This window comes from Lemur catta, chromosome 3 (assembly GCF_020740605.2).
Source record: "Lemur catta isolate mLemCat1 chromosome 3, mLemCat1.pri, whole genome shotgun sequence".
Classification (NCBI taxonomy): Eukaryota; Metazoa; Chordata; class Mammalia; order Primates; family Lemuridae; genus Lemur; species Lemur catta.
In genome coordinates this window covers 79,291,693-79,307,287 of record NC_059130.1, presented here as the reverse complement: position 1 = coordinate 79,307,287, position 15,595 = coordinate 79,291,693, and the positions used below count along the sequence as shown (strand labels likewise).

General features: G+C 37.5%; 1 protein-coding gene across 8 annotated transcripts in view; it reads left to right on the top strand.

Annotated features, from left to right (window-relative positions):
- Nucleotides 1-15,595, top strand: part of PATJ (PATJ crumbs cell polarity complex component) — a 337,132-nt gene that overhangs the window by 205,986 nt on the left and 115,551 nt on the right. For all 8 annotated transcript variants that reach the window (XM_045547880.1, XM_045547882.1, XM_045547878.1 and 5 more), the window contains exon 29: nt 6,397-6,488. In XM_045547880.1, the coding sequence (XP_045403836.1) occupies nt 6,397-6,488 (92 nt within the window). The remainder of the gene's footprint in view (nt 1-6,396; nt 6,489-15,595) is intronic.

Genomic DNA, 15,595 nt, shown 5'->3' with positions numbered 1-15,595 from the left:
ATGTTTGCTATATTGATTAATTCCTCCTTTAATGAAAGATTTCTCTATAGCATGAAATGTTGTTTGATTGCATTTTACACACATGAATGTCTTTCAACATTGAAGCCAGTCCTCTCAAACCCTGCCACTGCTTTATAAACTAAGTTTATGTAATATTCTAAATCCTTTGTTGTCATTTCAACAACGTTCTCAGCATCTTCACTTGGAATCTCAAGAAACCACTTTCTTTACTCATCCATAAGAAGCAACTTCTCATTTGTTCAAGTTTTATCATGAGATTGCAGGAATTCAATCATTTAGACTAGTTCTCTTGCTATATCTACCACATCTGCGATTATTTCCTTTACTGAAGTCTTGAACTTCTCAAAGTCATCCATGAGGATTGGAATCAACTGCTTCTAAATTCCTTTTAATATTTCTACCCCCTCCCATAAATCACAAATGTTCTTAATGGCATATCTAGAATGGTGAATCTTTTCTAGATTTTCAATTTCCTTTTCCCAGATACGTCAGAGGAATTGCTGCCTAGCACAGCTATAACTTTATTAAGTAGATTTCCTAAATAATAAAATTTGAAAGTTGAAATTACTCCTGGATCCATGAGCTGTAGGATGGATATGTATTAGCAAGCATGAAAACAACATTAATCTCCATATTGTCATTGAGTAGTAATATTTTAAAAGAAATCTTTTTTTCTGAGCAATAGAGCTCAACAGTAGGCTAAAAATATTCAGTAAACCATGCTATTAACAGAAGTGCTGTCATCCAGGCGTTGTTGTTCCATTTATAGAGCAGAAACAGAGTTGATTTAGCACAATTCTTCAGGGCCTTAGGATTTTCAGAATGGGATGGTAAATAAGTATTAGCTTCAACTTAAAGTCACCAGCTGCATTAGCCCCTAACAAGAGAGTCAGCCTGTCCTTTGAAGCCTTGAAACCAGACTTTGACTTCCCCTCTCTAGCTATGAAAGTCCTAGATAGCATCTTCTTCCAAAAAAAAGCTGTTTCATCTACATGGAAAAACTGTTAGTGCAGCCACTTTCATCAATGTTCTTAGCTAGGTCTTCTAGATAACTTGCTGCAGCCTATGCGTGAGCACTTGCTGCTTCATCTTGCACTTTTATGAGATTGAGACAGCTTCTTTCCTTAAACCTCATGAAACAACCTGTAGTAGTTTCACACTTTTCTTTTGTACCTTCCTCATCTATCTAAGCCTCTGTAGAACTGAAGAGAGTTAGGGCCTTGCTCTAGATTAGGCTTTGGCTTAAGGGAATGTTGTGGCTGGTTTGATCTTCTATCCAGACCACACAAACTTTCTTCGTATTAGCAATTAGGCTGTTTCACTTTCTTATCATTCATGAGTTCACTGAAGTAGCAATTTTAATTTCCTACAAGAACTTTTCCTTTGCATTCACAACTTGGCTGTTTGGTGCAAGAGGCCTAGTTTTCAGCCTATATCAGCTTTTTTTTTTTTTTTTAGACAGAGTCTCGCTCTGTTGCCTGGGCTAGAGTGAGTGCCGTGGCGTCAGCCTAGCTCACAGCAACCTCAAACACCTGGGCTTAAGTGATCCTACTGCCTCAGCCTCCTGAGTAGCTGGGACTACAGGCATGCGCCACCATGCCCGGCTAATTTTTTCTATATATATATATATATTCTTTAGTTGGCCAGATAATTTCTTTCTATTTTTAGTAGAGACAGAGTCTCGCTCTTGCTCAGGCTGGTCTCGCACTCCTGACCTCGAGCGATCCGCAGGCCTCGGCCTCCCAGGGTGCTAGGATTACAGGCGTTAGCCACTGCACCCGGCCTATATCAGTTTTTGATGTGCCTTCCCACTAAGCTTAATCATTTTTAGCTTTTGATTTAAAAATGAGAAATGTGCAATTTTTCCTTTCACTTGAACACTTAAAGGCCATTATAAGGTTATTAATTGTCCTAATTTCAATACTGTTGTGTCTCAAGGAATGAAGGAGAGGAAAGAGACGGGGAAGCCACCAGTCAGTGGAGCAGTCAGAACACACAACATTTATGGATTAAGTTTGCCATCTTATACGGGAGCCATTTGTGGCACCCCAAAACAATTACAGTAGTAACAGCAAAGATCACTGATCACAGATCACCATAGCAGATGCAGTAATAATGAAAAAGTTTTAAATATTATGAGGATTACCAAAATGTGACACAGAGACATGAAGTAAGCCCATGCTGTTGGGAAAATGGTGCCAGTAGACTTTGCTCCAACAAAGGTTGCCATAGACTTTCAATTTTCAAAAAAAAAAAGCCTTATCTGCGAAGTACAATAAAATGAGGTATGCCTGTGTATTGAAAAAAGTGCCATGAGGGTATATTATTGTTCAAGGTGCAGTTTGTATGAAGAAAAAGGTACAGTCTTATGGGACTCCTGACTGCATTTGGGACTTTAGAAAGGCTAACAGTCAACTACTGGGCATTTCCCATATGCATTATGGTGATCTGGTTGATTCCAACCTCTACATCACAAATGTCCTACGATGGTGATGGATGTCATGACTAGCGCCCCTGTATTCCTGCTCAAGAGTTTATTTAATAGACATCTTTATAAAGATTACCATTAGTAATCATCTAAATTTTTATGTGCATCATATAGATGATGTGTCCTCTGGGTGTACTGTAGGATTACAGGCTTCCAAACTATTAATAATAGCTAAGTCACTTTGGGCAAATTGCTCAACCCCTCTGAGTTTCAGGTTCATAATCTAGTGAAAGTGAATAATACCTCAGTTTTTTTTTTGAGATTTAAATGAGATATTGTGCATGAAGAGCTTAGCATAATGTTCTACACAGAATAACTACTCCATAAATCATGGCCATTAATTATAATTAACTTGATAGACTTCCAAAAATGAATGCTTTCTTTTTTGCCTATGCTATCCTACTTGGAAGACCTCTTACTTTTGTTTTTTAAAGAATAATGCCCTCAGAGAACAGCAGCTTCTCAGTAATAGAATAAGTGACAGTCTAAAGTTAATTGTGTATAAAATATATCATATTGTCCCTAATTATTGAATGTTCTCTGGAGTGTGTTTCCTTTAATGATGAAGAAATATAAAAACTGCTACAGTAGTTGGAAGCTGTACCTTTCATTTAAAAAGTAAAATTGTTTTATATTAAATAAGAAACACAAAAGAGAGATACCCCTCCTGAAACTGAGCAGCTGGGAATAGGTCAATTTTAAGGCCAGAAACGAGGATCTTGGGTTTTTTCACCCAGAGATCTATCTGCATTTCCTTTTAGATTCATCCAGTTAAATCCGGGGTCATTGTATTTTCAGTTTCTTGCTGTGTCCCCAGTTTTCCACTGCATAGCAGAGTTTCTCCAGAGGCCTCTGAACATTGGCAGGGAATGGCTGCTTCAGCAGTAAACACCACAGTTATTGGCAATGGGAAAAACATCAACAGCAACCAAGCTGCTTCGCCTTCCTACTGCCAGAACCTCTGAACAGTTAGAAACAGCACCATGAAAGGCATAATTTTAGGTTTACTCTTAGGAAAATTAAAATTAATGAACTGCTTTTTTCATTTGGGATATAATTTTTCCCTCTTGGAATAATAGTACTATATATATTCTACCAAAATGGAGGATCACATCTAAAAAGCAGGCATATATACAAGCCCTGAAACATTTTGATTTTCTATATGCTCAAAATTTTGCTGATCAAAAAAAAAATTTTTTTTTAATCTCAGTCACTTCAGAAGTTGGAACCCACGTTAGAAAAAGCGTACTGTACTCGCAGTTGATTAAGTGCCACTTGCATTCAGGGCTCTGCGATTCAGCTCATCCTCCTCAAGGGCCAGTATGTGCAAGCTGTGCTTACAAAGCTGGGAAATACCAGGAGGAGGATGCCTGTTTCCGCCCTAAGGAGTTTAGCTCAGTTCAGCAGATGCCGAGTGCCTGCTCTGAGGCTGCCTCCCGGCAAGGATTGGCTCTGCCATGTTGTGTTGGGGTGCAAGTACATTAGGAGAAATTTTTAAAAATGCAATGCCATAGGATTCAAAGACAAAGTTAGATAGGTTGTGGTTTAGAAAAGTCTTTCTGGAAGCAGAGCCCAGCCTCAGTAGGGAAGACATTCACAAATAATTACTGATTTAAATTTCCTTGTTTACAGTTCATTGTACATTAAAGAGATTGGAAAACATGCTTAGCAAAAAACATGATCATGCTAGACATACTATTTTATATCCTGGCTTCACCACTTAATACATTTTGGACATTTTCTATGTCATTACATATGCTTTTTGCACATACTCTTTATAACTGCATGATTTCTTTAACCATTTCCCTTACTGCTAAGTTCTGCAAGAAGACATAAAAGGAAGAAAAATTAAACCATGAAAAACTTAGCAGAAAAGATTAGTAGTTTTGAATACATAAAAATCCTTTGGGAATCGAGAGCACTATAAATAAAATTTAAAGGCATTATCTTGTTTAATTCTCACACTAGCTTTGCGAAGTAGGTGCTTAGGTTTATTTTATTTTATTTATTTCATTTTATTTTATTTTGAGATAGAGTCTCATTCTGTTGCCCTGGGTAGAGTGCTGTGGTGTCAGCCTAGCTCACAGTAACCTCCAACTCCTGGGCTCAATCTTGCAAGTAGCTGGGACTACAGGCGTGCGCCACAACGCCCAGCTGATTTTTCTATTTTTAATAGAGATGGGGTTTCGCTCTTGTTCAAGCTTGTCTTGAACTCCTGAGCTCAAACAATCCTCCTGCCTCGCCTCAGCCTCCCAGAGTGCTAGGATTACAGGCTTCAGCCACCATGCCCAGCCCTTAGATTTCTTTTAGAAAGAGAAAACTGGGGCACAGAGAAATAACAGTGTGCAAATCAGTGGATTTCTATGAGATTTGGTGAATAAAGAACAAAAGCTGATAGGATGAGAGGCAGAGTGAGGAAGTAGCTTGAGTTTAGTCTTTGCAAAAATCTTGGATAAGAATCCCAGCTCTACCACTTAGGCAAGGTGATGGAAGAACTGCTTTTTAGACAGTTAAAAATACCATATTTTGGCCATATTACCATATTTTGTAATCCTAGCACTCTGGGAGGCCGAGACAGGCGGATTGTTTGAGGTCAGGAGTTCGAGACCAGCCTGAGCAAGAGCAAGACCCCGTCTCTACTAAAAATAGAAAGAAATTATATGGACAACTAAAAATATATACAGAAAAATTAGCTGGGCATGGTGGCACATGCCTGTAGTCCCAGCTACTCGGGAGGCTGAGGCAGGAGGATTGCTTGAGCCCAGGAGTTTGAGGTTGCTGTGAGCGATGCTGACGCCACAGCACTCTAGCCTGGGTGACAAAGTGAGACTGTGTCTCAAAAAAAACACAACAACAACAAAAAAAATCATATTTTCATTGAATATTTTGAAGTGTTCACTTCCATATGCTTTCTCATTATAACTGTTGTGACAAAAAAAAAGATACCTTTTTCAGGTATATCTTCAAAGGTGTCATGTGTGTCTTCAAATGCAAAATTTCAGAGAACAGCGAGGACAAGTTAGGTGCTAATTACAGAAGGTTTCCATCCCTTTTCACTATCCCTTATAGTAGTATATTATACCATCTCTTAAATAGTAGAAACTGTCAAGGCCACAGTTAAATAGGGATAATTAGTATAGTATAGATCATTAACTATTCATTAAAGAGATGGGGGAGCCAAAACTGTATGCGCTATTATCAAATGGATGAATAAAATGAGAGATTGATTACAGCTATTATCATAGTTTATCAGTGAGAAAAATCTGAAATGAAAAAATTTAGAATGTAAATGTTTTTTGTGTCTTATTTAGGTGAATCCAATCAAGTTAAAAATCCCACCACATCGTGAACATGAGCAGATGGCTCATTGATGGTATACAGTAAAATCGTTTTGTGTAGTTGATTTAAAATTTGACTTAAAACAGGGAAATAATATTTGTGTCCTCTAGAGTAACAAAATTTATGTTATGTAATAACTTTGACACATTTACAGAATCATGTTTAATGGGCCCTCTAGAGCTCTGGTGAATACCACAATTTGGTCTGTTTTCTACATTTTTTAGAAATCTGGAAATGCTATAGGAAAGGGAATATCTATTGTAAAGTTTTTGCGTCAAGCCCAACTCCTGTTCTCTTGAAGTTTAGCAAAAGGATCAAGGACTGTATGTTCTTCATTAATTGTAGTCAAACTGAATTTAATAGATTTTTAATAGCTGTTTTGAATTAGTGTTTGAAGCTGTACTACAAAGAATATTAAGATTTTTAGCATTGAAGAGTTCAACATATACCCACTTAAAAATGAATAGGCATTATCACTTTATTCCAAGTATATGCATATATACTTGCAAACAGGTATAAATAAATGTATCTTGTTTTTTCCTACACAGATAAACAATCAGATCCTGTATGGAAGAAGTCACCAAAATGCATCTGCCATTATTAAGACTGCCCCTTCAAAGGTCAAGCTGGTTTTTATCAGGTATGATCGATAGATATGATTTTCTAAAATCTAAGATATCTTTTTGAGATGTTATTATTGGTATAAGACTATGTTATCTTTGGTTTATCTAACAAAATCACTATTTCTTCTAAAAATACATTTTTCTTTTGTAACTATCACTTTAAGAAAAGTGTAGATTGTTACGATTATGAAGTTTTCTTATGTTTCACGTAATAGAATTGGTAATTGAGGCTAGTATTTGTATTTCAATTATAAAAAATTCTTCCTTTGCTGGGTCTGGTTATTCTGTATATAAATATAAGGAACCTGATAACTTCTCTTCCTGTCACCATTATTTGGTACATTTGCTCAATCATTAATGTGTTTATCAAAGAATAAACAGGAAAACAGAACCAAGGAAACTGTTAGGCACTTCATTTTAAGCGTGCTGGTAAGATACTCGGCGAAGTCAGTTTCACTGTCCAAAATTGTGTCCTGTGTTTGGGGCTCTGCACTTACCCATACCTCACCTGCGAGCTGACTGAGCCCTAATGGGACAAGAGAATCAGAATTGGGACTCTTATGTTAGTAGCCATCGTTGCCACATCTGCAGTGCAATGGGGTTGTTCAATTCTCTGTTATTGGTCTGCATGATGAGTAAATCTGAATTATTTTTAGGTGATGTAACTAACCCTATCTGTTAACTGTTGCTCTGTTTCTTTTCCTTCTGGGCCTCAGTTATCGCCTGTAAAATGGGGATAATAAAGCACCTACCTCCTCCACTGTTGATATTTTTAAAATTTTAAATGCTCACAATAGTATCTAGCATAGAGTAAGGGCTGAAAGAATGTTAGCTGCTATTTTTTGATGGTGATTTGCATTAGTTACCATCAGTAAGACCTATCCATTCCCGGGGACCACTGGGATGAGGGGCTAGTTAGGCACTCATGTGATTGAACTATTCCTTGGCACGTCATCAATTTAGCCTCACCTGGTGTTGCTACTTTGCTCCTGGATAAACCCTACACTGGTGCCCTTTTCTCCCACCGAGTGGCACTTTCTGGCTTTCCAGGTTTTTACTCTATTTCCAGAGGGAGAAACCTTCCTCCTCCTTGTATGTCTTTGTGTGTTAAGACAACCCCTCCAGGCTAACTCACCTTGACATCCTCAGTTAGACACCAATCTCTTTTTTTTTGGTTTTCTGGTTCTTCCTATTGTCAGGAGTTACCAGATTAGAGTTAGTTGATGAAAACTTGAACAGACTTGAAGAAAGGTCAACACTCGAGACATTAAGATGTTGTTCTTTAAGAGAAGTTCACAAAAGTAATGCATTTAGGCTTGAAGACCATATAAAGCTGTGAGGGGATTACATGAGAAGATGTATGTAGCACTTACCAGTGTCTGCACGTAGCGTTTAGGACATGGTGGTGGCTGCTACCACAAGTGCTGTTATTAACATCACTACTGCCTCTTCAGCATTTGTGGGGCCTGTGTTACCTACCCTTACTGGGCCATCTCATTTTAAAGACAGCCAAAAGGAAATTGAATAGGGTCCAAAGAAAATCATTTAATGCTATTAAATAGTTGGGAAATAGAACCCTCCTCCTTTAATTAAAAAAAAAGGTTAAATGACTTGAAACTATTTAGAATACAGAAGAGAAAGCTAAGTAGAATTTTAATAATTCCCAATTAGTAGGAATATTCCTACCAATATCTTCACATTGGTGATTAGGTTTCAACGTAAGAATTTTGGGGAAACAGAAACATTCAGACCATAGCATGAACCTTCCTTGCATGGTCGTTAAATTATAGTAACTAGCATATTGTGGGCATTCTGAAAGCTTCATTGAATAAATTTCCTTTTAGCTCCTACAAAGCAATTCTAGATTATTTATTCTCCAAAGGCAACAATCATAGTAAGTCAGTTATTATTTTGTGGACTAAATATATGTATCTATTTATTAATATGTAACTCAGGAATTTTACAAGTTCTTCATACCTCAGTCCCTCTTCCCGGTACTTTCCCAAATTAGCTGAGTTAAGAAGATTTTCTCTATCTTCTTTTTATAGGGAGAAAAGATATAGGAGTGATTCTGAGCAATCTTTTGTCGTATCCACTTTTAGATGGTGTGCAGAAAAATGAGCATGAGTCAAGAAAGATGTACACACAGCTGACAGCCTTTTGTTTGAGTAGATATGTATCTGGTAATTTGCGTGCCAAAATGTTATTAATTAATTGCTTCAATTACCATAAAGGAAGGAAGTATTCATCTGACTGAGAACTCTTACCTAAGGAGATAGATTCTTTTCTAAAGCATGGCTGAACTAGAAGGCTTGGTGATTAAAAGAAGAAACTCTGGATTTGCCCTGCCTGGGCTGGAAACCTGGCTCCCCCAGCAATGGGAGCTTGCTCAGGGTCCTGATCTGTACTACGGGGAGGATATCGCTATCTCATGAATTTTCTAACATGTTGATACATAGAAACCGCCTGACCATTAAGGGCTCCACAGTGGTGCTGATGATGATGATGGCAGGAAATGGTGGGAAGGAAGGGAGGAAGAAGGAGGTAATAGAAAACTAAAGTCAGGAAGAAGGAAAGAGGCAGAAAAAGGAGAGTCACTCCCTGTGTATACTTTGTCTATTTTGAGTATCTTTTTAAGTGAAGCACATTCAGTTTAAGAATGCTTTAATTCACATCGAAATGATTAAGCCCTGGAAGAGTTAACAATGGACGTTATATGAAACCATTTCTGGGAAATGTCCAAATGAGAGAGATGGGCACAGCCTGCCTAAAACATCAGTTCCGTGTTTTAATGGATGACTCGATACCCTATAGAGGAATAGAACACTGTAATGAATGTATAAAGAAAAATGTAATTAACGCTAATTAATCCCCCTGTCAATAAAATATAATTGATTTTACTGAGGCAAGTAAAATCAAATACAGTCAGAATTTGGGGCACTTAAGGGTAGCAAAAAAGAAGCTATTTTATTGCTCCTCAGGTCTGTACATGACCGGTGGGGGCATAATGGTGGATTTTCTTCCCAATCATATGTGCTGGCCTGTGCATTTTAGGTGCTGTTCAACATTGCATCCTCCCTCGGGCCGACTGTCTGGCTCGTTAATCACATAGGTGCATCTTTTAACCTCTGCCATATATATTATTAATACTGTTTTCAAACTGTTGTTATACAAACCTTGATTTTACCTATTTTGGAACCAAATCTTGAAACAATTAAAAATTGATCTATTATCAAGGCTCAGGAAGTTAACATCTGAATCACATCAGCACCACAGATGCGATTTTACTTTTATTTTAAACTCTGCAGAACTTGTACTGTGTTATAATGTTACTTTGAAAACTAGTTTTTGTAATTTGTATTTCTTTACAGTTTGCCCTTCTATTTAGCAACATTTCCTTCCTCAGTTGAAATTATTAATTCTCTGTGCCTTTCCACTATGCAGACATTTTTGACTTTATAATTCAGCAACTCTTTTTCAAATATATTGACAAGTGATTATAAAAAAAGGAACGGGCCATTGGTTTTGGAGTATGATTAGCAGTAGCAGCAATCACAGAAAGCCATTAAAATATGCTGCAGGCAACATTTTAATTAACTAAGGCCTTTAGTCTACAGTGATGTACATTTTTCGATCAGGTCCTTGTCATATTCTTTTAACACTGTGGTTATTCATATACTAATTGATCTATAATTTGCAAGGGGTCAGTGGATCATTAGTACAAATTAGCAAATTGCTGCTGTATATACATGGCTTACGTAATTACTTTTTCCCTTTTGCTTTTCACATCATTAGATTTTGGACTATCCTGAAAATTGTACCCTAAACATATAGACTTTGATATACTAAATTAGTCAACTTTGGATCATGCAGATGTGTTTTGCAATCTCAGTTCTTGCTATGTACCAAACGTTAAATTCTATGGGGTTTCCTCCTCGGCATTATCCCCTCCACATGAGCCCACAGTTTAAGTATAGGAGAAGAGCTGTGTTAACACAATGAATGAATTGCTGTATTTGGCAGTGCAGGGATCCAAGGAGATTAATGATCTTGCCTGCAGCTCTTGTCGTACCTTCCCCCACTATTGAAAATTAAATGTCATGTATAACAACTCACTCTCCATTACTTAATTACATGTGGAAAATGTGTACTGTGTAAAAACTCCTGGGGCTAAAGGAGGCCAAATGAAACTGCAACGCTTGGAAAGATTTAGTGCTAGCTGTCAAGCCCTACTGAGTAAAAGTGGACTCACCATGGGATCCACCTTACTGTATTGATTGAACATATGTCTTGTTTTTGTAATTAAAAATATAGTGTGGCCCGTTATCCTCTGGTCATAACCCTGAAAGATGATATCAACTTGAGATTAATGTGAATGTCAGAATCATCTTGAGGTGTCCATCTGAAGAAGAAACCTGGATATTTTAAAAATCCTTATTGTGCTCTCGATCTAGTTTTGATAAATAGGAAGGAAAAAAGATTGTGTACACAAGCATGAGTCTTGGTTTCATAAACATTCATTCATTTTTCAACAGTTGTTTACTGAGTGCATAATTGTGTTGGTGCTGTGGAGTCAGTGATGGAAAGAACATAATCCCTGCCCTAAAAAAAATGAGACAGAGTATAAACAATAGTCTAGTACCTTAACCAATGATGAAAGTATTATGATGCTGTAGGAACATATAAGAGAGGTACCCAATCTAGTTGTTGGGGCCTAAGGGAAGGTGTCCCAGAGAAAGATACTTAGGCTAAGACTTGAAGGGGGAGTAAGCAAAGTCATAGTTGTATAGAAACCCAAAGATTCCAGAATTGGATGTTATGCCCAGTCAATATACCTGGACATTTGCTTCCAGGAGAAAAACCAGTCCTTCTTCAGCAAAGTACCATTGGATGAGTACAGCTGTGCCTGTCAGTTGTTTTGAATTTTGTTAGAAAGCATCTTTCTGACTTTCACGGACATTTAAAGAGTGCAGTGCCCTTTTTTGAGTGTGCAATAAAATGTCATCCCTGGTATATATGACAAGAAGTTTTGAGAAAGATGCCTGTCATTAGCACTGAACTCTATTAGGAATTGCAAGGAGGACGAAGTAAGACACTGGCAATTTCAAGGCTCTTCTGTTTCTGTTTAGTGGGACCATATGGTAGACCAATATGAGTCACTCATAATGCCACGAAATGCTAACTCTTGCTTAATTTCCTTCACTGCCAAGATGTGGCCAGTGGGTGTTCATATGTCCTAAGCTTGATACCTTAGGCTTAGGATTGGAAGCAAGTCATGTGAGTTTTAATGGTGTTTATTCATAGAGCCACAGTGACCTGATCAGACATTCCTACAATGACATCATTTGCTTCCTATTTCCTTGTTCAACTGTTCCAAGTCTGGTCCTGTAACCTGTCAGTTTTGTCAGATCCCGGCATCCCTCCGATGAATACCCTTTTGCTTAAGTTGGCCTGAATTCATCTTATTGCTTGCTGCCAAAGGATCCTAATAAATGGGTCCTAATAAAAGTAGAGCTATCGATCTTATCAAATCATGAGCAACCGGAATGAGACACTTGGTTCCCTCTGTGCATTCTCTTGTCACATGTAGGCTTTTAACCTTGATTCTGAGAAGTTTTTATCCTTCAAACTACTTTAGCAGAACATTTGACCTCTGAGCAAGTCTCTACTGAGGATCTCCTGTATGACCCATTTCCATTGCCAAACTAGTCTCTGGCTCCTGAAATGAGATCACCATAAGTATTGCAGAGGAATCAGGCAGGATTTGTCCTGGGTTATCCTTGAGGGGGAGGGGTCACATTTCCCAGCACATGGCATTATGGCAAAGGCTGGATATCTGAACCACGTTTGGGATTTGCCAGCCAGGAATAAGAGGGGAAGGGCTGGGAGTATCTCCTGTACTACCTTTTAGAAAGAATCTCTGTGAAACACTTGCTAGGCTAAGACATCCATCCAGTTCTAAGCTGCCCACATCAACCCTCCTGCCCACCTGCACTGCCAAATATTTTATGGGCTACCTTACAACTGGCAACAATTATATAGAACTTGCCTGGGACCACCTTTGTAAATTGTGGGTCTGTCTGGATCCTGCATTTTTCCCAGCAGCCCTCATTAGTGATTGACATTGTTTGGAATGCCAAGTAAATAGAGTTCATAATCCTACTGCCATTAGACTTTTATTTCCAATTCAGTATATTCAGCTATTTTAGTTTCTTCTTCCAGTTGTGTATTGGAAACTATTCAGTCTGTTCATACAGTTAGGTATATCTTCTGGAATCTTTTCAGACAGGAATTTTGTTCCCATTGAGATATAATGATTTGTTTTGTTTGTGTGTTACTTCTGGTTCACTTACATGGAGCTTTCCTGGCTGAATGTTAATTCAATGTCATGTTCCAATTAATACAGCAAGCGTAGAGTTAATTTTTTTCTGTTCTCAAGTGTGTTACATCACTAAATTTAGTATAATCAGAAAATAATATCCAGGCCTCTTTAGTTGTGTTCATGTGTTCCTCATTTATTCAACATTTGTGTATGTGTGTATATACACACGTGTGCATCTAAATGATGTGTTAGGCACTAGATTGTAGTTGTAATCATTTTAGAACAAGTTGCAAAAAAATTAAATCAGCCTGCTCAGCAGTCCAGGCAAAATTCAGGCACATAACTTCTGCTTTTGATATAATGCTATTTTGTTGGCATAAAATGAGATCCTATGCAGTTGGTGAAAGGACGTTTCCAAGAGGCAGACCAGAGCCTCTGAATACAATAATGATTTTAAGTGATATTTTAAATAATTCAAACATATTCCTATCATGCTTTTACTTTTTTTTGCTTGCTTAGTAGTAATTTTTTTAATTACAATGAAATATACATATCATGAAATTTACCATCTTAACCATTTAAGTGTACAGTTCACGTCATTGTGTAACCATCACCACCATCCATCTCTAGAACTTTTTCATCTTCCCAAACTGAAACTCTGTGTACATTAAACACTAACTCCCCATTCTCCCTCGCTCTAACCCCTGGCAACCACTATTCCTCTGTCTGTGTCTGAATTTGACTACACTAGGTACCTCATATAAGTGGAATTGTGCAGTATTTGTCGTTCTGTGACTGGTATATTTTACGTAGCCTATGTGTTCAAGGTTTATCCATGTTGTACCACGTGTCAGAATTTCCTTGCTCTTTAAGGATGAGTAATGTTTCATTTTTATGTATATGCCACATTTTCTTTTTCCACACATCCATGGGTGAATACTTGAGTTGCTTCTGCCCTTTGCCTCTTGTGAATAATGCTACTGTGAACAGGTGTGTACAAATAGCTCTTCAAAACCCTGCTTTTCAACTCTTGAATATATACCCACAAGTGGAATTGCTGAGTCATATGGTTATTCTATTTTTAATTTTCTTAGGAGCCACCATCCCTTTTTCCATAGTAGCAGCACCATTTTACATTCCCACCAACAATGCACAAGGGTTCCAACTTCTTCACAAGCTTGACAATACTTATTTTCTGTTTTTTTATAATGGGCATCCTAATGAGTGTGAGGTGGTATCTCATTGTGATTTTGATTTGCATTTCCCTGGTGGATTAGTGATGTTGAGCATCTTGGCATGTGCTGATTGACTATTTGTGTATCTTCTTTGTAGAAATGTCTATTTAAGTCCTTTGCCCATTTTTTAATCAGGTTGTGTGTTTTGCTGTTTTTGTTGTTGAGTTTTAGGAGTCTTTATGTATTCTGGTTATTAATTCCTTATCAGATACATGATTCACAAATATTTTCTTCCATTCCATACGTTGTCTTTTCATTCTGTTGATTGTGTCCTTTGATATACAGTAGTTAAAATTTTGATACAGTACAATTTATCTGTTTTTATTGCTGTTGCCTGTGGTTTTGGTGTCATATGCAAGAAATTATTGTCAAATCTAATGTCAAAAAACTTTTCAATATGTTTTCATCTAAGAGTTTTATGATTTTAGCTCTTATGTTTAGGTCTTTGATCCATTTTTGAGTTAATTTTTATATATGGTATAAAGGAAGGATCTGATTTCATTATTTTTTCAAGAGACGAGATCTTGCTATATTGCCCTGGCTGGAGTACAGTGGCTATTCACAGGCATGATCATAACACATGCAGCCTCAAACTCATGGGCTTGAACTGTCCTCCTGCCTCAGCCTTCCAAGAGCTGGGACTTCAGGCCCATGCCACCACACCCAGTCTGACTTCACTTTTTACATGTAGATATTCAGTTTCCCAACACCATTTATTGAAAAGATCATCCTTTCCCCCATTTAATGGTCTGGCATCCTTGCTAAGAATTATTCAACCATGTATACAAGGGTTTATTTCTGGGCTTTCTATCCTATGCCATTGGTCAGTATGTCTGTGTTTATGCTAATACCACACTGTTTTGATTACTGTATTTTTGTAGTAAGTTTTCACATTGGGCAGCATGAGACCTCCAACTTTGTTCTTCTTTTTCAAGATTATTTTGCCTATTTGGGGTCCCTTGAGATTCTCTGTGAATTTTGGAATAGAGCACACTTTTGCTTTTAGAAGATATTTGCTTCTTGGAGATATCTCAGACCCTGATAAAGTTATGCCATTTTACAAACATGCACACACTGCCCATTACATTAGATGTCTTCTTTTATTTTTCCTCATTCAGAAATTATTGTCATGGGTTCATTATGCTTCCCTGAAGCATAAGAATGTTCTCCTCATAACCCACTAATCTTTCTTTTGACCATAATTTATAGTGTTCTTTTATAGTTTATATTCAAGAGAGTATCCCATATTTATTCTGAGGAATTAGTCAAGGGTCGTTGGCTTAATGCTTCCAATAACATGGAAATCCCTTATTACAGTTTGAGCTATGGTTACAACTTTGATGGATAAAGAATAAACATATCGTGTTGTATCAACAAATCCCTGTGCCTGACATATGTGTGCTTCCCAGAATGCAGTGAAGTACTCTTAGAAGAATGGGATAAAGTTGCTGAGACAAGCTATCTAAGTAGTTATTATAGAAATTCAGAGAGAGTGATTTCTGTTGGACAAGTGAGTATAGCAAGAGCTAGTCAATGCTAGCTGGGTAGACTTACATAGGAAAAAGCG